Source organism: Myxine glutinosa, chromosome 11, assembly GCF_964187855.1.
Source record: "Myxine glutinosa chromosome 11, kmMyxGlut1.1, whole genome shotgun sequence".
NCBI classification, from domain to species: Eukaryota; Metazoa; Chordata; class Myxini; order Myxiniformes; family Myxinidae; genus Myxine; species Myxine glutinosa.
In genome coordinates this window covers 67,588,303-67,615,175 of record NC_136271.1, presented here as the reverse complement: position 1 = coordinate 67,615,175, position 26,873 = coordinate 67,588,303, and the positions used below count along the sequence as shown (strand labels likewise).

General features: G+C 36.6%; 1 protein-coding gene across 2 annotated transcripts in view; it reads right to left on the bottom strand.

Moving 5' to 3' along the window:
• Positions 1 to 26,873, bottom strand: part of CTIF (cap binding complex dependent translation initiation factor) — a 79,954-nt gene that overhangs the window by 1,929 nt on the left and 51,152 nt on the right. For both annotated transcript variants that reach the window (XM_078786742.1, XM_078786743.1), the window contains 5 exons: positions 23,833 to 24,081; positions 22,952 to 23,035; positions 22,194 to 22,418; positions 21,862 to 22,017; positions 1,168 to 1,221 (listed from right to left, as the gene is read on the bottom strand). In XM_078786742.1, coding sequence (XP_078642868.1) covers positions 1,168 to 1,221; positions 21,862 to 22,017; positions 22,194 to 22,418; positions 22,952 to 23,035; positions 23,833 to 24,081 — 768 coding nt within the window. The remainder of the gene's footprint in view (positions 1 to 1,167; positions 1,222 to 21,861; positions 22,018 to 22,193; positions 22,419 to 22,951; positions 23,036 to 23,832; positions 24,082 to 26,873) is intronic.

Genomic DNA, 26,873 nt, shown 5'->3' with positions numbered 1-26,873 from the left:
TTTACTCAACAAGAATGACAGCTCTATAGTCACAACCTGCGACATAAAAGAGATTTTTCACCTCTGTCTACTCCTATCCCTCATCCATGCTGTTGAAGGTATTATACAATTGATCTCCAAGGGTCTTCATGGTTTTTTGGTTAAATATTAATCATGAGTCCGAAGGACAGCTGGGTCTGGTTTCAGGAAACTAAAACTAGTGCACCCACTCCGAAACAGGAGCGGCAGGAAGGGTTATGTTATGTGGGGCATATAAATTACAGTAGATTTAGGTCTGGGCCTCAAGAACGTCAGAACGAGTGTGCATCGAGTTAGCAAGTTTCTGCCCTCCCACACACTGTGCTGTACGTGGTCACTCGAGGTATGGGACTTTGTCATCAAGCGTGACAAAACTGGCTTCCAAAATCTGGCAACAGGCCAAATAGGCACTGTTCTAAAATTACATAACGCTATTTTATTTTAGGGAGGTGTGTATAGGCTCGATTAAACCTTACTAATTTATAATTTAACACAACCCAAACAAAGTCAATGGAGATCTGACATAAGAAAGCCAGACAGTATATAATCAGCAGAGGCCGATATAGACCTAATGTGCTAGGCCCACAAGGAAACAAGATGGCAGCCATATCATTTCGTATTGGCACGATGGTGGGTGGAGTCAAGCAACAGATGTGGGTGTTGTCCAGCATCTATCCACCCAATTGGTGCACATTAAAAAAATAGACCCTCAACAAGAACAGCAGCAGCAGCAGCAGCAGCAACACGATGCTCCTGTGGACCTGCGACATGTCACAGGTAACAATCAAGTTCAGAGAATTAACAGAAATGGAACATAATGTAGTACATTATCAAACAGGATAGGAAGCTTGAAGCTACAGCGAAGCTAAAATAAACAAACAAAAAAAACACCCAGGGGTGCTTCAAAGAAGCATAAAGTCCACCTGTGCACAAGAGTGGAGAGAGGATCTACTCCCGCTCATAGCCAGAAGAGTTTACGCTTCCAAGTGTAATTATCTTGGCTGCCCATCCAGATTAGCTTTGGGTGGTGTGTGGCAGACATGCCGTTGGTCAGAATCCATGCGGCAATGGTTCCTGGTCCCACAACAGTGAATGAGTTTATATAACTCGTTTATATATTCCTAAAATTCCTAAAAGATACAAACTCACCTCCAGGCAGCAACAGAGCACCGCATCCTCTCCCTTCTCCTGCGCTTGCAGTAGCTGTGCAAAAAAAGGAGCACCAAATCAGCAATGGTAACAACGCTGCAAACTAAAGACAAAGTTAATGTGGTGGTGACTCAAAATGTCAAACTCGTATATCAAATAATTTTTCTTTTCAAATATCAAAATTGAAAGCTTCTGGAATTTTTTTTTTTCAACTTATCTCCGTCAGCGAAGGTAGACAGAGGTATTCACCCTGTTTGTTGGTTTGTTTTTGTGAGCAGGATATCTCAAAAAGTTGTGGATTGATTTAGATTAATCTTGGTGGACGAGTTGGGTTGGCGGGTAGGTCACATGAACAAGACGATTAGAGTTTGGTTCCGGGCCAGATCCAGATCCGGCCTATCAGTGGGATACAAAGCGTAAACCGTTTCGTCTGGCAGAGGTATGCGCATCTTATGTTCTAAGGTATGCACATCTATATGCGTTCTAGCTGCATCTTATGTTTTAGCCTTTGGAAAATCTAAGCTACAACTTTCCATTATAAAACATCAGCAACATAGGGCACACTGAAAATAGAATTCCTAGTTTGGGTAATGAGAATACATTTTGACGTAATAATAGAGGTACCATAGGTTTGAAACAAAATCGGGCCTATCCAATCTGGTCATGCAGATGAATAATTACATCGTTCTGACCAATCAAAACGTCAAGCCTGTTGAAATACTGGAAACAGATGACTGCTGGCCAGAGGCATCTATTACTAAAAGGTGTGTGTCGTTGGTTGTTATCTCCATATGTGGGCTTCAAAGTATCCACCTCCATTTCAGGAAGGGATCATGATTCATGGACCAGTTATTGAAGTTTCCCCCCTCCCCCCCCCCCCCGAGGGCTCTTTTGAGGATCGTCACCGAGCCTCGCACAGCTTCCAACTGCAGTTTGTTTGTTGTAATATTCCCAGCGATGGTTTTTAAGATCTCTGTTAAGTTCTTTTTTATCATTCCCGTTGCTCCATAATCACTGGTACATTTTCGGCGCTCTTCATCTTCCAGGATCTTTTCACTACATTTTTGAGGGCTTGGTATTTCGTCATTTTCTTGATTTCTGCGTTGTTTAGGCCAAAATTGCTGAGTACCGACACCTCAGTTAGCTATGCTATCTTTTCGTTTTTGTACCTCAGTTCTATATCTGGTCGCAATTTTTTGTTTTCTATGTTCACACCTGATGGGATCATGAGGTCACAATTGAGCATTACTTCCTTGGTTTCAGTGATTGCTTTTGGTTCATGTTTTCATGAGTTTTCTGGAACTACGATAGAGACTTTTGCAGATGTGCCAGTGGATTACTCTACATACTTTGTTGTGCCTTTGGGTGTACAACTGCTCTGACGCTTTTTTTTCTTCTTTTTTTTTACATCCCGATAGGAGATGGCTTTCACCTTGTTTCTTCCTTGCAGAACCTACACTTATCCGAATGATTCAGTCCCACCATTTGTGGTGTCCTTGGTGTGTGTGTGTGTGTGTTCGTCTTTCACACCATATTTTAAAGAGTTCCTGCTGTCGTAGAATAATAAAAATGGCACCGTTGGAAAGATAGTTGATTTACCTGGAACAAAAATTAGCGTCCACTTAATCAAAAAATGCCTGTTTTTAAAGTCTGTCTTTCAAGGAGGGAAGAGGAAGAGCATAACTTGGAGCTTTAATGTAGTGGTTCTAATGCTACGACAGCATGAACTCTTTATAATAAAGCATGACGAATACGGAAGGAACAAAAAAATGATATGTACTAATACTTCTCGAAGCAATAGAAAAATGAGGATGAGAAAAACAGCTATGAGAAAAACAACAATTACACGTTATAAAAGATCATTTTTCATGCATTTCACTTACATTCACATCTTCATGGAGACTCACAGATAGACAGACAAGCAATGTGCTTGAAGTGGAACATGCTGTCTTTTGATTAAATCCGTCAGCGTGGCAACGGGAGGTACGCCTCGTCAATATGAAAAAGCATTTTGGGGACCAGCCACCTTGGAGCGAGTATCGAAATCGAGACATGTTTGAGGCGTGTTTAAGAATGAGGAGCTCAACCCGTTTAACACTGTAATGAGCCTTTAACACTGAGAAATCCCACACAATCACTCTCCCTCTCCGCAAGGACTGTAAGGCAAGCCACATTTAAAAGTTGGCCTCCAAACCAGTTCACTGGGCACCTTCTGTCATACACAGCCCTTCCATGCACCAATTAACTCCTATCCACGAACAAGGTTTTCATCCGCAGCTTGATGGAGTACTGGAGTATTGCTCTCCCCTCTGGGATGGCTCCCCTGCCTGACATCTTGCTCAGTTTTACACAATGGAAATCAAGGCTTTCAACATCATTGGAATATTTTGTGATGAAGCCTAGTCTATGGGTCTATCACTTTGCCATCTTCGACAAGTTGGTGGTTTCTGTCTTCTTTCACCTCCTTTCTGGTCTTGCACCCTCGAATGCAGACATCCAGTAATGCAGACAGCTAAGTAGTTAATTTCTTTTAACCACCCCTCCCCTCCGTTAGTTTAACTCCATCAGACTATTTCCAGCTCCTCTAGGAAACATACTTTGTTCGAGTTCCTAGTTAAATTCCCAGAAGCCAAGCTTGATGCACACCTCCACTCATGTTCTTTCTCTAGTTTGTGGAACCACCTTTTAGAGGTAGTTTAATTGCACTCTTCACTCCAAAACTTCAAGCAAGCAGTACACCACCACCTCATTCCGTCTCTCATTAACCACACACATCAAACCGGCACGTGACATTTACTGTGTTTTCTACCCCCTCCCTCTCCTCTTTTCTTTCATTACCTTGTTTGTGTCAAACTGTGGCCCTACCATGAGTACAGTGTTTACCGACAGCAGGGATCCATTATCCCACTCTTCTACAAGCCTAGACTTTACATCAAACTGGCTGAATGCACCCAGCGTTGCCCGGGTTCTTTTTGAATGAATTTAATCTTCTGTACATAGGTCAGTAGTGTAATAATGTTGCTTCTGGGACACCTCCGTTTAACATGGGAAATCCCTATCTAATGTCATTTACCCCCTTGTCTTTTTCAAAAATCATAAACACCTCTATTTCTCCCACCCTCATCTTTATGAACCTTTTGTCTGTAGTACCTATCCTTAATGTTGTTCATTAGACCACTCAAACACTACAAATATTTGTTTTCTCTTATAGACCTATCATCCTTCTTCTACATATCATCTGGCAGATTAATCTTTGACCCACTCAAACATTGACCCATTCACTTCCATATTAATTCTTTCCCTCCCTCATTGCCCCTAAACACCTATATTTCTCTCACCCTGTTCTTTACGAACCTTCTAACCTTTTGACATGTTATCCTTATTCATTAGACCACTTAAACACCTGTGATCCTTCTGACCTCATGGACCTTTTAACCTTTTACTCTTAATATCATCTGGTGAATATAACCCACTCAAACAACGACCCTACAAATATTTGTTTATGCGTGGGAAATAATTTAATTCTCCTACAACTCTCTTCACCATCTAATATATTAACAAAAAATATGTTTGAGTTTGGTTCTTTATTAAGATATTTTAACTGAGCTAAGATAAAATGGTAAACCTCCCTCAATGTTCTTGTTTGAGCGCCTCCAGTGCCACATACCATTTTTTGGTAAGCTCCGCCCACTTTTTGGTAAATCACGCCCATTTTTACTAAGCCCCGCCCACTTTTTGTTAAGCCACGCCCACTTTTTACTAAGCCCCGCCCACTTTTGCTAAGCTCCTCCCACTTTTGCTAAGTCCCACCCACTTTATAAACTCTTCAGCATTGTATCATTTCCAGGTAATACATTACATCATTTTCAGGGAATTTCCATCACATCATTTCCAGTTAAGACACGCCCAGGGAATTTCCACAGGAAGACACACCCAGTCCTTATAAAAGGCACCGACCACACAGGCTTTTTCAAACACGCTTTCTGCTTCACTTGAGAATGGACTACTATGCCGAAATGGAATGGGATAACTTTGCTATTCCATGGAGTCCTACTACCTGTGTAGAACTCAACCTTCAGATTGATGAACTGGACTCGAACCTCTTATCAATGGAGGTAAGTTTGTTTATTTATTTATTTATTTATTTAATTTTTTTTTTTTTTTTTTTTTTTTTTTTTTAAGATGAGACTCGTGTAAGAGTTAACATAGTTTATTTTAATATTCATAGAGCTTGATTTATACAAATAAAAAATATTGTATTAAATTAATACATTGTTATTTTCTTTCACAGGAAATTGTATCTGAGATACGAAATGAAAATTCTGCTTTTAACACAACTTGGGATGAAGTTATTTTTTTGTTTGAAGACATTTTGAACAACCAAGACCCCCAGAACGAGTTCTACCTTGATGACCCAGCCAAAGAGTTATACCTTGGAGATCCACAAAATCCTGAAAAAGAGTTTTACCATGATGATACTTGTTGTGAGTTATCAAAACAAAACCCACTGAACAAGTTCTACCTTGATGAGCCAGAATACAAGTCATACATTGGAGACCCACAAATTTCTGAAAATTGGGAAAGGAGAGTTCTCCCTGATGGTCCGCAGTTATACTATGTGAGACACATCATAGAAACCCTAAAAAATTGGGCAAGGAGAGTTCTCCCTGATGGTCCGCAGTTATACTATGTGAGACACATCATAGAAACCCTAAAAAATTGGGCAAGGAGAGTTCTCCCTGATGGTCCGCAGTTATACTATGTGAGACACATCATAGAAACCCTAAAAAATTGGGCAAGGAGAGTTCTCCCTGATGGTCCGCAGTTATACTATGTGAGACACATCATAGAAACCCTAAAAAATTGGGCAAGGAGAGTTCTCCCTGATGGTCCGCAGTTATACTATGTGAGACACATCATAGAAACCCTAAAAAATTGGGAAAGGGAAGTTTTCCCTGATGGTCCGCAGTTATACTATGTGAGACTTATCACGGAAACCCCCAATATTTCTGAAAATTGTGGTTTTACCTTGGGGACTTGGAAAGATGGTTATATTTTTGGAGACTCGGAATGGGGGTTTTGTTTTGATGACTCGGAATGTGATACCTATCTTGGAGGCTCAACAGGAATGTGGTTATACCTTGGGAACTTGGAAAGTTGGTTTTATTTTGGAGACTCTACCTGTGGGGTTCCTCTTGGAGACTCTTTGGATTCTAAAGCAATGAACAATGTTCTTTATTTAATGACGCTTGATTTAAGCAATATCAAGAAAGTTCGAGGAAGAAAATGCTGGAAAATTCTTTCTTCCCATTTCTACTTCTTCAAACTTAAAAGCCTTGAAAGACAGAATTGGAGGAAGAGGAAAAAAAAAAAAAGAAATACGTATTTAAAAAAGAAGAAAAGAAAGATTATGTTAGGGTTTGGGTGGGATTTTGAATGTGAGGGTTAGGGATGGGGTTGGGTTAGGGTTGGGATTTTGAATGTGAGGGTTAGGGTTGGGGTTGGGTTAGGGATGGGGTTGGGTTAGGGATGGGGTTGGGTTAGGGATGGGTTGGGTTAGGGTTGGGATTTTGAATGTGAGGGTTAGGGTTGGGGTTGGGTTAGGGATGGGATTGGGTTAGGGTTGGGATTTTGAATGTGAGGGTTAGGGATGGGTTGGGTTAGGGATGGGGTTGGGTTAGGGATGGGGTTGGGTTAGGGTTGGGGTTGGGTTAGGGATGGGGTTGGGTTAGGGATGGGGTTGGGTTAGGGATGGGGTTGGGTTAGGGATGGGGTTGGGTTAGGGATGGGGTTGGGTTAGGGATGGGTTGGGTTAGGGATGGGTTTGGGTTAGGGATGGGGTTGGGTTAGGGCTTGGGTTGGGTTAGGGTTTGTATATTATTATGACTCACTCGCACATACACACACACACAAAAGTTAAGCCCCAACTAAAAAGTTGTGGGATTCTGTGTTTGGGGTTCACAGATTTAAAAACGTATCCCCATTATACACACACAAAAGTTAAGCCCCAACTAAAAAGTTGTGGGATTCTGTGTTTGGGGTTCACAGATTTAAAAACGTATCCCCATTATACACACACAAAAGTTAAGCCCCAACTAAAAAGTTGTGGGATTCTGTGTTTGGGGTTCACAGATTTAAAAACGTATCCCCATTATACACACACAAAAGTTAAGCCCCAACTAAAAAGTTGTGGGATTCTGTGTTTGGGGTTCACAGATTTAAAAACGTATCCCCATTATACACACACAAAAGTTAAGCCCCAACTAAAAAGTTGTGGGATTCTGTGTTTGGGGTTCACAGATTTAAAAACGTATCCCCATTACATTTTATTTATTTATTTATTATTTTCAAGGGTATTATCTGCTTACTTGTGTTTTTTGTAATTCTTGTGAGTAAAATGAACCCAAGATTTCTTCTCCATTTAAATCATATAATTTGTAGGTCCAAGGGACTGTATCCATTACATCAATGATTTTAAATAATTCACGAGTCCATTTTTGTGTATAACCTTTCTCAAAATGACTTTTCCATTTGTATATTCTTACAATATCACCAACTTTAAACTTGGGCTTTCTCAAATTAATCTCCTTTTCATATTCTAATTTTGTAAATGTTTCTGATGGTTTTGATTGTGTTGATGAATGAACTGTATTATTGTAATTATCTACAATATCCTGAATTAAATACACCCATTTTTGAGAACCGAGTTGTGTGAATTTTTTATATAATTTCTCTTTTAAAGTACGATTAAAACGCTCAATAACAACTGCCTTTCCTTCATTAAAGGTGCTGTATAATTTAATACCCTTCCCCTTAAGAAATTTCATGAATATTTTGTTATAGAACTCTGTTCCCTCATCAGTCCATAACTTCTTTGGTTTCCTTTTATCCCGATCAAATATTAGCTTAAAGGCTAACATTAAAGTATCACCCCTTTTATTTTTTAAAGTGACAACCCAGGCAAATCTACTCCTCAAATCAATAACGGTTAAAGCATACCTGTATCCCCTGTCATTATTCAATTCAATTAAATCAGCGGACCATATGTGGTCAGTGTATTTAGAATAAACCTTCCTTCTTTTAAACTTTGTGATTATAGGTTTGTGTAATTCTTCAGCCAAAAGCTCCTCAGTCTTGATGGCATCATTAGAGCCTAATAGTTTTTTGAGGAATAACCAAGACCAAGTTTCAATTTAGCATTTATCAAATTTCTCACAATAAACCTATCAACTTTCTCTCTCAACGTTGGATTTTGTATCAAAGACAAATTATACAACATTTCGCTGTCGGCTTTATGTTTTTCAGTCAACGTAGTGGTTTTCCCATAAGCAATATCATGCTTCATACACACTTCGTCAACCCTATTTGTAGGTTTAGACCAAGGTTTAGGATTGTCAGCCTCATCTAATCTTTTATCCAAGTTTGTTCCTGGACCACAGAAAGAATACCCTGGAAGGTGTAATTCCCCTGGAATTCCAGTTGTTGTAAATTTACTTCCTGACAGAAACTTTTGTATGTCTCCTCCTCTTTTAGGAGAGATGAATTGGCACTTTTTAGAGCCACATACTTGACATATTCCTTTTTGATAAACTCTATTATTTTTAGCTTTAACATAAGAGATATTTTTAGATTTAGTTTTCTTTTTACATTTGAGACAATAACTCATATTTATTTATCAGAAAAATTCCGACAGAGTATCAAAACCTTTTTGGTTTTCAACATATACATTTCAATCTTTATTTTTAAAACATAAAGAATCCTAAGGAATGCCTTCACTCTCTCCTCCATTTATTTACAAATAAAAACTAACTAAAGTCAATGACACCAACATCATCAATCACATAATCTTTTCCTTCTTCTTCTTCTTCTTCTTCACCACTTTCTCGTTTAAATCTCCTCCCTGAAATTGAAGACATTGACGTTCTTATTTTTCAAACCATTATCTTCATAAGAGTTGTTAATTCTTTAATTTCCTCTTCGGTGCGTTGAGATTGATTTATTTGCTTTAATACACTCAATCTTTTATGAATCTCACTGATTTCCATCTTTTTATATTTTTCCTCCCTCTCTCTTTGCTCCCTCTCCTCCTCCTCCATTTTCTCCCTCTCCTCCTTCTCCTTTTTCTCCCTTTTCTCCCTTTCCTCCTTCTCCCTTTTCTCCCTTTCCTCCTTCTCCTTTTTCTCCCTCTCCTCCTTCTCCTCCTTTTTCTCCCTCTCCTCCTTCTCCTCCCTCTCCCTTTCCTCCTTCTCCTTTTTCTCTCTTTCCTCCTTCTCTTCTTCAACTCCTTCCTCATCCCTTGCTACCCTTGAGTTTGAACCCCAAAGAATATTATACATATACTCATCTGGATTTTGAGATATTCTTGTATCTATAATTATTTTTCTCATAATAGGATACCAATAAGATTTGTTGACGATTTCTAAAAGAGTTTTATATTTCATAACTTTGAGAAGTTCATTTTTATTTAATATTTTAAACAAGTCTCTATTTGTGGGTTTAACAATATCAGTATAAGGCCAGTTTTTTATGACAAAATTCCCATGTATATGCTCCAAATCATAAGGTATGTAATACCGAGCACCCTTTTCTTGTAGGTATCCTTGAATACAAAAATTATAATTCTCTTGTAGTCTTCTTCCTGCCATTTATGTATCAGAAATATATGTGAGATTAATATTATGACAGGTAATACCACCCCATCTTCCCACTACCAAATCGGTTTGTATTCCTCGGCTTTCTATCCTTATCTCATTACCTTCCTTCTTTGTCATGCGAACCATCGCTATACTATCATATATTTTTATTTTCTTAAAATCACGTATTTGTTGTTTACTAATTGTACTTCCACATAAATCCTTATCTTCACCAAGTGGATAATATTCTTCTTTACGAGACTGATTTAAATCATGTAGGTCTTCTATGTTTATTGAAAAAGACCAATTATACCCTAAATCAGGCATATCATACCCCCATTTATTAATTCGCATATTAACTAAATGTCCTTCTTTATAAAATTTAATTGTAAGCAGGTAGTTAAATTCAATGAGGAAAGGTGTATGGTCAGTATAACCAGGTGTTGTGGTTGTAAATTTTACTTGTTTCACAAAACGTGCTGTTTTCTTTAAAGATATATATTGTGATAAATCACTGAATCTAATCAAGTCATTCGCATCTGTAGGGTTTGGATAATTGATTAATTTATAAGTATTCTTCATATTAATATTTTTACTTACACTATATTTTTGTCGTTCAGCCTGTGCCTTTGTATAATAATTTGATAAATCAATATCCTGAGAGGATTTTCCAAAGATAGAACCATCTTTTCCAACATAGGTCATTTATATTAGATAAAAAATGATATCATAAAAATTTTCATTATTGTTGAGTTGAAATAATACATATAAACATAATTGGCCACAACATTTAGAATTAATTTCTTGAACTTGGAATGTTTGATAAACACCATTCTGTAAGAATTGTATTACTTCAACAGGTGGTGGCATACCATAACTATCAAAATAATATTTATCCTGACTATTATGAATACAAACCCAATGAGAACCATTCTGTGTGTCTAAATTCATAATAATATTCTTTGTATTCTTATTTATATGTATTAATTCATCTCTCATACAGATTACCACATTATCAATTTTTAGTGTTTTACAATACTTGGCTAGTTCTATATTTGACGTTGTATTCTTTCCAAATTGTTTAAACCATTTATCCATTTATTTATGAGAAAGATACAATCCATTACCCCGTTTAGTTAGTTTAACACCCGCTTGAGCGATAGAGGAAAGCATATCACCAACCAACAATCTAGCTTTATCAGGTAGACTTTCAAGTTTTTGAGCAAAATCTACAATTACACCACTTCCACTAATTTGTTTCTCCAACTCCTTGTTATGTCTTTCCAATTCTTTTTGAGCTTTTAGTTGTGCCTTCCTTTCGTTAGCAGTTTTTACCGCTGCTGAAATACCACCAGTCAATGCTCCCGCCGCACTTAAACCAGCAAATAAAGGAATTAGAAACGGGAGAAATCCTCCTCTTGACTCGTCTATTGAATATTTCTTTAACATAGGTTTCGTCATTTTAATTTTAAGTGATCCAACATCATTTAGTGTTTTTACTTGTGTGTGTGTGAGTAAAACATCAATTCTTACAGCTCCTTTTCTTTGAATTGTATTAACATTAATAATACAAGGCTTTTGATTTTGAATACAAGATGTTAATTTATTAAGATTGATTTGATTAACATATACCCCAACCATTTATTTATGAGAAAAAACCTATGTGATATTAATCATAACACCATTATCTGTATTAATCTGTAATTCTGTTTCCTCCAAAAGCAAACAATAAGCATCAACTTCTTCATTCTCCCCTCTTTCAATGTATAGAGAAGTATCCACTCGATTAGACTTTATAGTTTCCTTTTGAGAACTCAGGTCAATTGCGTAGATTGTATATAAACCTTTAAATGCAACCATATCCAAAATAGGATCATTATTACCATTACTTTCACACACTTTTTGGTAGGACTTGTAGGCTTCCGCATAATCATTTTTTTCCCAATCAATTTCCAATCTATCTCGCGGATAAAATGTGCCATCAAGAGAAACCCGAAGTTGTTTCACCTTAGCATTATCACTCAGCGCATTATTCTTATTAGTACCCTCCTCTCCATCTGGTTTTTTAAAAATGAGCCAGAGGTATCGTGGCTTTCCTTGAAGAACACCTAAATTCCAAGTGTAGGTAGTGTGTTCCAGTTTAACGTGTTGACATCTTCTTTTAAGGTATGATACATTTAGCGGTTTCTTTGAGTTAAGTCTTCTATTTAACATCTCTTCCGTTTTAAGATTAGGAGTATATTCACTGATATACCAACACAAATCATTAATAACAAATTTATTATTTTCTCCAAAAGCATTTTCATCCCCAAAAAGCAATCTATTTACATTATCATTCCTTTGTAGTTGAAATCTAATTTTAAGACCATACAAAACTTTATCATAATCACAAAATCCAAATATACCTTTAAGAGGTACTGCTACGGTAAAACTATTCTCAGCTTTTGCGTCATCATTATACATTGACTTCCTTTGACTATAACCAGGGTCTGTGTTTGTTCCCGTTGACATATCAGGAATAAAGCCTTCAACAGCTCCCTTACCCATTCTATCACCAAACGAATATAGTGTAAATTTCATCATTTCAGATGTAGCAGAGACATAATCAACCGCTTCAACCTCTTGTGTTCCAATATACAGGCGAACACTGTCAAACATTTTCCAGAAGAAATCATTTACGAGTGTAGCATTAGTATTATTCGCAGCCTTAGTGAATTTAAATTTACACAGCAAGAAACTATCAGCTATATTCAAGTAAGTTTGTTGATTATTTATTTCAAAACTTTTTGTTCCGTTTGAATTCCAGTCGGTTCCTGTAATAGCATTTACCTTAAAATAGTCTTCCTTTTTAGTAGAGTTTGAAATGATAATCGTATCATCCAAATCATAGATACTATCAATCGCTTCCATACTTGTATTTATATAGTATTAAAATTGTTGAAACCCTGACCCAAGTATTTTAATGATTTTTTGTCGTTCTTGTGAAGATAGTTGAGTTTTACCTTTTTTAATTTCTTTGATTGCTTGTAATTTATGGGACTCCTTTTGAGCATCTTTTATACTCTTTACAACACCTGCTACATTTCCCATGAGAGAAGCAGTTGAACCAATTAGGTCTTTATGTTTAAGAATGGTTGAACCAATACCCATTAGAGTATCAATTATCCCATCTCCTTTATTTCGAAATTGATGACCCACACCCCGTTGTCTCTTAGGTTTATAGTATCCTTTACCCACATACCTTGTATAGTCTGGTGAAAGGAACATGCCCTCCCCTGTAATTATTTTATATTTTCCCAACTCGTGTTTTCTTACAATAACCATTATTTATTTATTGAAAAACTTCACGTAGGTGAATTCTGATGGATATAATTTCATCATTAAAGGATATCATACGATTATCTTGGTCGGTTATCCTAAAATTTACTCTGTATATGGTTTTTCCTGACACAGGTAAATAGACAAGATTTTTTGGTTCCATATTAAATTTATAACCAATCGGGGTTGAGTATGCACTGAATGAAAATATTGTATTTGTTCTTATTCCATCGTTATAAGCACCATCAATCAAATCACAATGAATTAATACTGAATTTATACCGGAGGATATTTGGATAACATTATCACTGTAAAACGTCCCGTTATTTTCAATCTTTTTTGAAGAGAAACCCAATAGCTCTCTGAACGAATTTTCAATCGTGAAATCAACTTTATAATTATTTTTCAGTTTAATAGTTGATTTTGAAGTGTGTGTTTGAATATCTATTACAATATTTTTTGGTTCATCACCTTTTTCTTTCATAAGGCGAGAGACTTCTGAAGATATTTGAGAAATCTCGTAAGCTCCAGGTGAAACAGTTATAGTTTTGTAGGCAGTGCCTGGATTATAACTAAACTTGTTGTTTTTCTCTGTGATATTAAAAAGGGTATTGTAAGTTTCCATTGACAACAAAGATGCCTCATATGAGGTAAGGGGGTCAAGTTGTAGTGGGTAAGGGAATGAAGCTGTGTAATCGCTCGTTGTGAAATTAAAACTAAGAATTGTGCTTCTCATCTTATTTAATATCTAATAAAATATCTTTGTATTGACATTTATTAATTATTTTCATGTTCATCAACTGATCTAAAATGGCTGAGGATTCATTAAAACAATTGTTGTTTCCAGCCTTCTTACTACCTAATAACAATAATAGCCTATTAACTAATTGTGATGGGTCATTTGGAAGAAAACTAACACCCGAACCAAGCTTACTTAAAGCATCAATAATATGTTTCTCCTTCTCATTCTTCTTACTTTTACCAGCAACAGAAACTCCATAATCAAGTGTATTTAACAACTCAATATATACCCTATCTTCCTCTCTTTCCATATCAAGTGGTTCCTCAAAATATTTTGAACCGCTGAATCCGGGGTTTGTTAGAAGAAACATTAATCTTGGAGTTAATTTAACATTTGGTTGAGTAGAACTCAAGAACATCAATTCATCATTAAATATCAATACCTTTTCTTCCACAAGATGAAACACTGCTGGTTCTTCTGTTGGAATGAGACCTGCTCTGGTTTTTGAACCCGCAGAATATTCATTGTTTTGAAGAGCTTCCACAACATAATTAGGGGGTTGATTTACCTGCTCAAGTTTCCGAAATAATCCCTCGTCATCATATTCTAATTCACCAAGTTCTTGTTTTGTTATCTGACTAAAATCTTTGAGCATTTGAAGTTTTTTCGGAGTAAATTCTACCGTGGGAACTGTAGGGTGTTGAGTTTTCAAAAGTGGTTTAAAGAATTTCTCTTGTTTTCTTTCAAAGGCTTCTTCACCAGTTAGTTTCTGTCTCCGTTTCTTCTTTATCTCTTCCTGTTGTTTAACAACTTTTGAAACTAATTGTTGATGTTCCTTAAACTTTCTTTCTCTTTCTTCAGTATTCATTTTCTGTATTTATTTATTGAAAAATATCATTTAGTATCTCATCTTGTTTCACAACAATATATTTATATTTTCCAATCGTGTGTTTCATATAATTTTCAAATTCTTTTTTACTACATAACGTAGAGCAATTATCTCTCCAAAAATTATTTACATCTATTGAATTTAACTTAAATAAAATAAAAGTATTGGCATTGTTTCTTATTGAGCGTCGAGGGAGTTGAAAATATGATTGACTAAGATATATACAATTACAAGAAGAATGTCTCCCTCTTGTATAGTAGCTATCCATTACTGTTTGGTTTCTCTCATTAACACAATCATCAAAGATGACAAGGTTCTTTTTTGATTTATCTAAATCTTGAGGTGAAGGTATATCATCCGTATTATCACTGAGAATACAAGTTATGGGTTTCGATTTTGATTTCTGTGTATCACAAAATAATTGTATTATATCATCAATATTATAATCATTTAGTTTGTTTTGAAGTTTAAATAAACCGATAATGTCTTCCTTTTTAAGACCCGCATTAAAACCCTGTGAGAGTAGTTGATACTCGGGTTGAAAACTTGACTTTGTAAAAATTATTAAATTATCATAATCTAAAAAATTAGAACCAAGGAGCATCTTTAAAAGTAAACAGGTTTTTCCACATCCGCTTGAACCAACTATTAGACATCTCAATGAATTTGGAATGTTTTTATGGTTATTAAATTTTATCTTATTTTCCCAAACGGGTAAAAAATCATTCATTTATATATTTGGAAAACAAGTTATCCAACTTTTTTTGAGCTATTTGAGAAACTCTATATTTTATCCTGAGTTCGGGTTTAATTTCAAAATAATCCATTATTTTATTTATATAGTATCTTGTATTAACATTTCCATTAAAATTATTTTGAATAATAAATATCATTAAACCCTTATACATTTCCTCAATACAATTAGTCTCTTCCCTTGAAAGAAATGGTGTATTATCATCACAATACTTAACATTCATCTCTCTTATTAATCTTGTAAAGTAATTCATTTTTGGTTCTAATTTAAAAGAGTTATATATTTTTTTATATTTCTTATTATCATTAATTAAAATTAAATCACAGAAAATACATTGTTTATATGAATCCTCATCATTAAGCCCCACTCTATCACAAGCCGGACAATTCTCTAATTTATCATATGGAGAGTCTGGAAATTCTAAATATCCTTCAGAACTTATCATATTTATGTGGTAAATTTTTACTTAAACTAAACGCAAGTTTATTCATTAATAAATACAATGTTTCAAAGCACAAAAGACAAATTTCAATCAATCTCTACTTCGGTGGAAGATATAGAAAAATATGTCAAAGATGTTAAATTGAACAAAGATAAATATGGAAATTTTTGGGTAAAACCAGTTATGGAAAATAACATGAGCCCCTCTATTTCATTTAAAGGAAGAGCTCTAACTATACCTGGAAAGACATCCATTAAAGTAAATCTAACAAAAGTTTCTCCTCTACTCCTGGCAATTTATTCAAAGCTTGAAAAAGTGATTGACCACGATACTTTGAAAAAGAATGATAAGACCATTAATAATTCTAGAGGAGACATTTGTATTTTCTTTAATAATCCAAAGGGTGTAGATCTAAGTAAAATGAATGATGTTAATATTTCTGGTGAAATGTCATTTCGTTCTATGATAGTTAGAGATTATTTAAAGATAACTTTTGATATAAAAATTGTAGAGATTGAATCTGTTAATGAAAGAAAGTATATAGATATTGATGGGAATATTTTTCTTGCTAATTAAATATGAGTCAATACAGCAGTGAAGATTTTACTATTTCATTGAACTCAGACGATAGTGATGATAGTATTTCATTGAACTTGGACGATGGTGATGATAGTATTTCATTGAACACAGATGATAGTTATGATACTAATAGTTTGTGCTCAAATGATAGTTATGAGAGTAGCTTTATTGATGACTCTGAGTATGATTCTGAGTATTCATGTGATAGTTATGACTTAGATGATTCTGAGTGAAAAAGTGTTTTAGTTTAAGCACAGCGATATATATAAAACGGAGCTGTAAAGCTCAAAAGTGTTTTATTTTAAGCACAGTGATATATATAAAACACCACGTTTTCTCACGCTATAAATATGGTTTATTGTGATACTTGCGAGAAGGAAGTAAAATATTATAAACAACATATTCTCACCGCAAAACATACATACAACATTTTAAACAAACTTTCCCCTCTTCCACCTGAAACAAAACACTGTTCTACATGTAATAAAAATATCCTCAAGAAAGGCTTCAAAATACATCTTAAAACAAATCTACATTTATCAAATTTTATCACAACTAAAAACTCTGATGGAGCATTCAAAGGACATATTAAAATAAGAGTCTTTAACTTCAAACCTCCTGAACCAGAGTCTATAGTTGATGCTGTAGAAATAGTTAAACCTGCTGTTCAAACGTTGATTGAAAAAACACTAAAGGAAATGAAACCACTTAAATTTTATATGGGAGTAAAATTAGAAATGACAAAGGATGAAGGAGTTATAGATGCACCATACATGAGAACTGAGCCACACTTTATATCTTCATATCAAGATTTTAAAACATCAGGAGTCTATGATGAACTTATTAAACAAGAGCAAGATGTGGATAATTCAATCGTAGGAAGTGGATTCAATATAGGAAAAATTATTTACATAGACATTCATATTCTTAAATCAGATCCTCTAAAAGCTTCTTCTTACATTGATTTACCCAGTGTTATCAAAAATAGAAAAGCAGTTATCAATATCAAAAATAAAGACAATAAATGTTTTCTCTGGTCTATTTTAGCACACTTACATCCTCCACATTTTCATGATGAAAGAGTATCTCATTATAAAAAATATGAGAATACATTAAATACGAAAGATCTAAAGTTTCCGATGACTTTAAATGATATTCCTAAATTTGAAAAGATGAATAATTTATCAGTTAATGTTTATGGTCTAACAGAAACAAACAACATTCAGGTTTTAAAGCTTTCTGACAATTGTAAACAAACTCATATTAATCTTCTATATTTTAATTCAGACGAAAATTCACATTATACATACATCAAAGATATTGCTAAATTAATAAAACCACAAGTCTGTAAGAGAACAAATAAAATATATATTTGTTTGCGTTGTCTTAACTTCTTCAATTCACAAGAAAGATTAGATAAACATTCAAATTATTGTGGCGAACATAAATCAACGGTAATCAATATGCCTAAAGAAGGCTCAAAGATCACATTCAAAGATGAAAATAAAAAGATCAAACATCCATTTGTTATATATGCTGATTTTGAAAGTATTTTAGAAAAAATTGATACTGCTTCTCAAGATCCAAAAGAATCATACACAAATAAATATCAAAAACATACTCCTTGTGGTTTTTGTTATTATATCAAATCATCCGTTGGTGATAAATATAACAAGTTAGAGATGTATAGAGGCTCAAATACCCCAGAGGAGTTTGTGAAACGACTAGAAAAAGACTGTGTTCGATTAACCAAGATAATGAGAGAAACCAATAAACCAATGTCCTTAACAAGTAAAGAAAAAAGGGAATTTATAAAAAACAATGTCTGTCATATTTGTGAGGAGAAAATTGGTAAAGGTCTAAAGGTTAGAGACCATTGTCATCTCACTGGTAAATATAGAGGTCCGGCTCATCAAAGTTGTAATATTAATTATCAACTCCCCTCTTTCATTCCTGTCTTTCTTCATAACAACGCTCATTATGATACACATCTATTTATCAAGGAACTCTCAAAGACTTCTGGAAGTATCTCAGCAATTCCAAACACGGATCAGAAATACATTTCATTCACAAAAACAATTCACACATCTCCTATTACTCATATCAGATTTCTTGATACATTTAAATTCATGGCAAGTCCATTGGTTAACTTGGTTCAAAATCTAAAAGAGTTTCCATGTCTTTCAGAGTATTTTTTAGATAAAGATTTTCTAACACAAAAGGGAATTTACCCCTATGACTATATGGACTCATTTGAGAGATTCAATGAAACACAACTTCCTTCAAAAGAAAATTTCTATAACAAATTAAATAATAGTCATATATCTGATAAAGATTATGTACACGCACAAAATGTTTGGGAAAAATATAACATCAAGAATCTTGGCGAGTATCACGATTTGTATCTCAAAACTGATGTGCTTTTATTGGCCGATGTATTTGAAGCCTTTAGATCTGTTTGTCGCACTGGATATGGATTGGATCCTGCTCACTACTACACAGCACCTGGATTGGCCTGGAGTGCGATGTTGAAAATGACAAAACAAGATTTGGATTTGATAACCGATGTTGATATGCTTTTGATGATTGAAAAGGCAAAAAGAGGTGGAATTTCACAAGTCTGCTCGAGTAGATACGCAAAAGCAAATAACAAATATCTTCCAAATTATGATCCAACGAAAGAGAGTTCTTACTTGATGTACTATGACGCGAACAACCTGTATGGCTGGGCAATGTCTCAGGCTCTTCCTTATGGAAAACTTAGATGGGTAAAGGAAAAAGACTACAAAAACGTTTTACAAGATGTATGTATCTCTACACAAAAAGAATTGGATGAAGAAAAAGTTGGTTATTATTTTGAAATTGATTTAAAATATCCAGAGGAACTCCATAACCTACACAAAGATCTCCCATTTGCTTGTGAGAAAGCAAGTCCAAAGAAAGAATGGTTGAGTGATTATCAACGATCGTTTGATATAGGTGAATCAACAGAAAAATTACTTACTACATTATATAACAAGAAAAATTATGTTCTACACCAAAGAAATTTGCGACAATATTTATCAAAAGGTCTAAGAGTAGAGAAGATCCATAGGGTTCTAAAGTTCAATCAAAGTCATTGGTTAAAGGGGTACATTGATTTTAATACACAAAGAAGAACAGAGTCAAAAACAGATTTTGAGAAAGACTTTTATAAATTGATGAATAATGCGGTCTTTGGTAAGACTATGGAGAATGTGAGGAAAAGACAAAATATCAGACTATCAACATCTTGGGAACAAGCATCAAAATTAATTAATAGACCGAGTTTTACTCGAGCTGAGGTCTTTACTGAGAACTTTTGTGCGATCCATTTGATTAAAGAGAGTATTGAAATGAACAAACCTATTTATATTGGAACAACAATTCTTGATTTATCAAAGTCATTAATGTATGATTACTTTTATAATAACTTGAGGAAGAAATATCAAAATGATGTTAATCTACTTTATATGGATACAGATAGTTTTATTTTGAAAATTAATACCAACGATGTTTATTCAGACATGAAAAGAGACATTAATATCTATGACACGAGTAATTACAGTCCAGAGAGTGAGTTGTTCTCTTCTAAAAATAAAAAGGTGATTGGAAAGTTCAAGGATGAATTAGGAGGAAATGTTATGAGTGAATTTGTGGGATTGAGGTCAAAGGCTTATGCTTATAAATACATTGTGAATAACGTTGAAAAGACTGATAAGAAGTTAAAAGGTGTAAAGAAAAATGTTATTAAAGAAACAATAAACTTTAAGGATTATTATAACTGTTTAACAACAAAGAAAGAAGAGTTTAGAAAGATTAATGGAATAAGAAGTTATAAACATCAATTATATTCAGAAGAGATAAATAAGAAAGCATTGGGGGCTTTTGATAATAAGAGGTTTATTTTAGAAAATGGAATTGATAGTCTCCCTTATGGTTATATAAGTATATAAGTGATAAGATATATATATATAAGTGATAAGATATATATAAGTGATAAGATATACATAAGTGATAAGATATATATAAGTGATAAGATATATATAAGTGATAAGTTAAAAAGGGGGGGGGGGGGTTGGGGATTTTAACGGGCTACCGCCGCCTTTTTTACTATTATATAAATGATAGAACCAAGTATCAACCAGACTAAAGAGTGGAGGTGTAATCAACCTTGGTATATAAATGGAAAACATAATGAATGTGAAAAATATCAAATAGGTATAATTGAAAAGGCAACTGGTAAAAAAGTTCACAAAACAAATAAGAGAATTAATTTAAATACCGGTGAATTGGGTAAAAAAGATGGAAATATTTTTGAGTGGTCGGAAAACTTTGATGGTTGTCAGGAAAATATATACTTTAATTTAAAAATGGTATGTGGCACTGGAGGCGCTCAAGCAAGAACATTGAGGGAGGTTTACCATTTTATCTTAGCTCAGTTAAAATATCTTAATAAAGAACCAAACTCAAACATATTTTTTGTTAATATATTAGATGGTGAAGAGAGTTGTAGGAGAATTAAATTATTTCCCACGCATAAACAAATATTTGTAGGGTCGTTGTTTGAGTGGGTTATATTCACCAGATGATATTAAGAGTAAAAGGTTAAAAGGTCCATGAGGTCAGAAGGATCACAGGTGTTTAAGTGGTCTAATGAATAAGGATAACATGTCAAAAGGTTAGAAGGTTCGTAAAGAACAGGGTGAGAGAAATATAGGTGTTTAGGGGCAATGAGGGAGGGAAAGAATTAATATGGAAGTGAATGGGTCAATGTTTGAGTGGGTCAAAGATTAATCTGCCAGATGATATGTAGAAGAAGGATGATAGGTCTATAAGAGAAAACAAATATTTGTAGTGTTTGAGTGGTCTAATGAACAACATTAAGGATAGGTACTACAGACAAAAGGTTCATAAAGATGAGGGTGGGAGAAATAGAGGTGTTTATGATTTTTGAAAAAGACAAGGGGGTAAATGACATTAGATAGGGATTTCCCATGTTAAACGGAGGTGTCCCAGAAGCAACATTATTACACTACTACGGTCTTACTACTATAATTCAGCTTTTACTCGCGGCCATAGAAGATTGACTACTATAATTCAGCTCAGCTTTTAATTGCGAAATGGGCCCAGGCCAGCCGAGGGGGCCTCGCCACCTAGCCTATAACCTTCCCGGGGCCCGTCCAGACATTTTTTGTTTTAGAGGTTTCCTCCTATCTTTCACCGTTCAGGAGATTAGCACGTGCAGACAAACAAACAAACACTTTCTTTTATATATATATAATATAGCAGATAGAAGATAGATAAAGAGTGACATGCCTCTTGCAGACAAGTGTATATGGGCAAGATGAGAACTTGAAAAGGTTCTCCATCACTGCTTCGCATTGCACCAAACACCTCGCTCAACAGCGTTACAAAGCCAAGCCAGCGTTCCACATTTGAATGCTGTGTGGCATCCCGCTTCCCATATTCTGTCTGTAACGCATGGGGAGGGGTGAGTGGGGTTGGTGGCATGATAATAAAAATTCCATAGTTTTATAACCTTGAATATGGCTTGAATTTCTACTTCGGTCAACTTGCAATTATAATTAGCCATACAAGTCACTATCCTATTGACAATCAACTTTCGAGCTGCAGAAGGAAACACTCACCTGAAGCTGATCAAGGAGCAGTTTACGAAAGCGCGTTCCATCAGACGTCACCATGCCCGAGAGCTCTCGACACAGATGTGCCATGCTGTGCGCAAAAGCACGATCAATCATACCATGCTCCAGCATCGATTTAACCAGCTCCTCCATCTGAGCCTTGCTCGTTACCACACGACCAACCACCTCCAAGAACGCAGCGACACTGCTCTCAGAGAGTGGGGTGCGGCCCTGCACATGCACGACCCAAAGATTGTCAGTTTAACACAATAATACGCAGTGCAAAGGAATTGTATACAGAGTCAAAACTTTACCCTTGCTTCCCCAAACCATGAAACTTGGTACAGATTTTAATCTGAATTTTCGGGGCAGTGTCACGTCAGCTTTCTAATGTCACCAAAATAAAAGTCACGTTTTTGGCCACGAATATGAGAAAAGGAAAGAAATAAAATAATTTGGCTCCAAATACATATAATTTAGCATCGTAGACCTCCGTCCTCCCTGTCCAACAAAATAAAATTTCAAACTTTCGCCATCCCTACGGATGCTGTCCCCTTTTCCACGCACCAAAAAGCTGTATTTATGCTTGTTGTGTCACCAGCAATGTCAGGAGCCAAATGAAATGAGAGAGTGAAAGAGGCCAACACCGACAGTAGAGAGGAATCGGCAGCAGAATAAAGACAGACAGACATGAAGCATAAACGGATAGGTAGATGGAAGCCAATAAGGCAAATGCAGACAAGTAGAAGTTGCAGGTGGCAAACCTTGAGCCGACTCAACATGTCCTCCACGTGCTGCATGGCTCCTCGATCCGAATCTGGATCAGACCTTGACTCCACCTGATTCAGCTGTGTGAGGGGAAGTGAAGGGGTGAGAGGTATCGCGACTTGGAACCACGTGCCACATCATCCATCCATTCTCATATGGTCCAATTAACCAACAGAGGGCAACTGCAACAAATGACGCTGCATGGAGTTGCATAAACAGGCCAGAAGTGGAATCGATAAAATAAATGATAACTAAATAGTTCACCTTATATCTAACACCGGAAGTGCAGAAAGCTGTGCGACAAACAGCTCTAGTCACCATTTTGAGTGGTGCGGTGAGGAGGAGGAATCTGGCGTGTCGCTCAATCGACCCTGGATGAACCAAATTGAGGTAGGTAAAGGTGTGATTAGGCCCTCGATTGGCTGACGAGACCGCCCTAGCAATATCAATTTGAATGTGGTATCTCGTACTCGATTGTACCACCTGTCTTATGTACACATTAGCCCAGGTGTTCCCAAACTCAGGGCCGTGACCCAAACATGAAAACTCCCATAAAAATCCCAGTTCTTAAGGGGGGGCAAATGAGGACAGGTAGGAGTAGAAATGCTACTAACTGTCTTCATTTGGAAATTGCTTATATTTACTTAATACAGATATCCCAGTTTGTGGAAGGAATGGTAAAAGAAAGCAGACCAGTGACAAACAGGCGGGCAGAAGAAAAAGGTGACGTACAGTATAAAAGGAAAAGGCCGAAATAATCACGTATTTGAATGGAAGTCGGCAGACAAGTGAGCTGGATTCACATTCGACTTTAGCAAATTGTGATGGACAAAGAAATGTAATGACAACCTATCACGGAGAGAAAAGAAAAACTCACCTGGCCTCTGAACCTCGACCTCAGGTGAGCACGAGAGGATTCCAGGAGCAATGGCACTTGAGGCTGCCTTCGGGCAGCTTTTTCACTGGCAGGAAGTACACCGGTGCACCCATCCTGGTCGCAGCCACGAGGAGTGCATCTTTCGGTGGGCAACTGCACTTGCACTTTATTTGAAGAACTCCCAGAAGGATTGACTGGTTCATCATCCAAGGAAGAGCTGAATAATGGGCTAGATTTGGTCACTTGGGCCTGGGGGGAGAAAATATTTAACGAAACAGTAAATTCCTCTCGTTGCAACACCAATTTTACAAATCTAGTCGACAAAAAAAAAACGTAAAAAATAAAAGAAATGTAGTTTGGCACCTGGAATGTGGTCAAATTGCCAAACATGTGACAAAACATAAAATGCTTCATTATTTAATGACCTATTCAAACACCCTCCTAATAAACAATATCTGCCTGATGCTGGCAGGATGGCCTAACGAGAAGTATGGAGACACTCTAAGCTGTCTAGCCTGGGTTTGAATCTCGGCCGAGCTATAAACTGTCATCCTGGTGTTTCACAGGCACGGCAATTCATCAATGTGTGGGCCGTCCCATCTGCTGGCTGGACGGTTGGTGGACGCTAAAGATCCAACGGTTCACCAGAGAAATGTTGTAGTTTTAACCTTCACAAAGTAGTGGAATTGTTGCCGGCACCCTGTACAAATTACAAATTCCGACACCATCAGTCGAACGTCAGGCCTGGCTCGCCGGTTTATGAAAAACGTGCAAAAACTTTGCTGTGCGCTGATCCCATAAGAAAGTGGAACCAATTGTGGCCATTAAAGAAGAAGAAGAAGAAGGTCTTAGTAGTAGTAGCACCAGCAATATATGCCTCATTATACATAGTTGCCAACATCGACATAAAAAAGCGGTAGGATGGAAAGGATCCGTGGTGCGAGGGAGCGAAGCAACCGAGGGGAGGGCGGGAAGGGTTTGACGACGGTATCCCCCCTCCCCAGGTAGAGAAATTTTATATTCTTAACCAGAAATTTGTACATTCTAAGAAACTCCTTTATGCAAAATTAAAGCTGAATTATTATGTTTTCCGAACAAATTCATACCTGAAGACTGATAGAAACCTCGTCACAATATCACGATGAATCAAAAACTTTGAAGAGACATTATTTTGTAAAAGTGGTATTTTTGCTATTATTGGGCAACAGAAAGGAAGAAGAAATGCGGGCAAGGGGGTTAACAAAGGGAGATGCAGAAAATATGGCAAAATGGCGAAGATCGTCATGGGGACCGCAAGGCTAACCCCCGTTCTAGCAGGGAAAATGGCCTTAACATGCCTGTTGTTGTTGTTGTCCCCCGTCGCACCGCGGAGCGAAAGGGGGACTATGGTTTTCCCCCCTGTCCGTGTGTGCGTCCGTCCATCCGTGAGCGAAGGACAAAATTCTAATTTGGTGTGTGGGTGCAACTAGGCATATGGAAGAACCCTATTGAAATTAGGTCGCCACGTCAAAATCCAAGATGGCCACCGCCATGTATGTCTGAACCTTGAGTGGAATATCTTGAAAAATAAATGAACTACTAACTTCTAATCTGGTGTGTGGGTGTATCTAGGCATGAGGAAGAACGCTATTGAAAATTTGGTCGCCACGTCAAAATCCAATATGGCCGCCACCATATATATGTCCGTCCGACCGTGCGGACGTGCGTACGTGCGTAAGCGAAGGACCGAATTCTAATTTGGTGGGTGGGTACAACTAGGCATATGGAAGAACCTTATTGAAAATTAGGTCGCCACGTCAAAATCCAAGATGGCCACTGTCATGTATGTCTGAACCTTGTGAGCAGAATATCTTGAAAAATAAATGAACTACTAACTTCTAATCTGGTGTGTGGGTGTATCTAGGCATAAGGAAGAACGCTATTGAAAATTGGGTCGCCACGTCAAAATTCAAGATGGCCGCCACCATATATATGTCTGAACCTTGTGAGCGAAATATCTTGAAAAATAAACAAACTACTAACTTCTAATCTGGTTTGTGGGTGTATCTACGCATAAGGAAGAACGCTATTGAAAATTGGGTCGCCACGTCAAAATCCAAGATGGCCGCCGCCATGTATGTCTGAACCTTGTGAGCGGAATATCTTGAAAAATAAGCGAAGTACCAACTTCTAATCTGGTGTGTGGGTGTATCTAGGCATAAGGAAGAACGCTATTGAAAATTGGGTCGCCATGTCAAAATCCAAGATGGCCACCTTGCGTCTTCCACTTTGTCAACTCATCACTTCACCGACGGGGGACCTAGGCGTAACGCTTGTTGAATTGGGCAACAAAAGTGGTAAGCTATTCCAGCTTACAAAAAGCGGTAAATTACCGCCAAAGCAGTGGACTACTGCCAAAAGCAGTAGACGACCGCCAAAAGCAGTAGACCAACACCAAAAGCAGTGGACTACCTCCAACAGCAGTAGACCACTGCCAAAAGCAGTAGACTAATGCCAAAAGCAGTAGACCAACACCAAAAGCAGTAGACTACCGCCAAAAGCAGTAGACCAATGCCAAAAGCAGCAGACCATCGCAGATCGGAGATCTCGCGAGATCTTGGAGACGGCGGCAGGGATTTTCGAAGCTCCACACGGTCTCCACGTTTTTCGAAGTTAAGTCTGTTCACAATTGTATTTTGTCGAACCTGTATTTATCTTTCGGTGTGTGAAGTTATTGTGTGCAACTTTGGTTGTTTCTCGGTGTTTATCTTTCATAAATTGATCGTCTGTTTGCCGTGTCGCGAGCAAGGCCTTTGCCGCGTCGCGAACGATTTGAAATCGAAGTTAAGTGATTGTTCCCATTTGTATTTTCGTTAAAACTGTATTTATTTATGGTGTTGTACGTATATTGTGTCCCGACGAAGATTTTTCGGTGCAAATCTTTCATACCTGTATTGAAAATCGTGTTAATTCGTGTCGTGTCTTGAGGCCTTGTACAGTGTGCACTGTACAACCTTGAGGCTTTGTTTTTCTCAGCGGTCCGTCGTTTGTGATCCAATAAC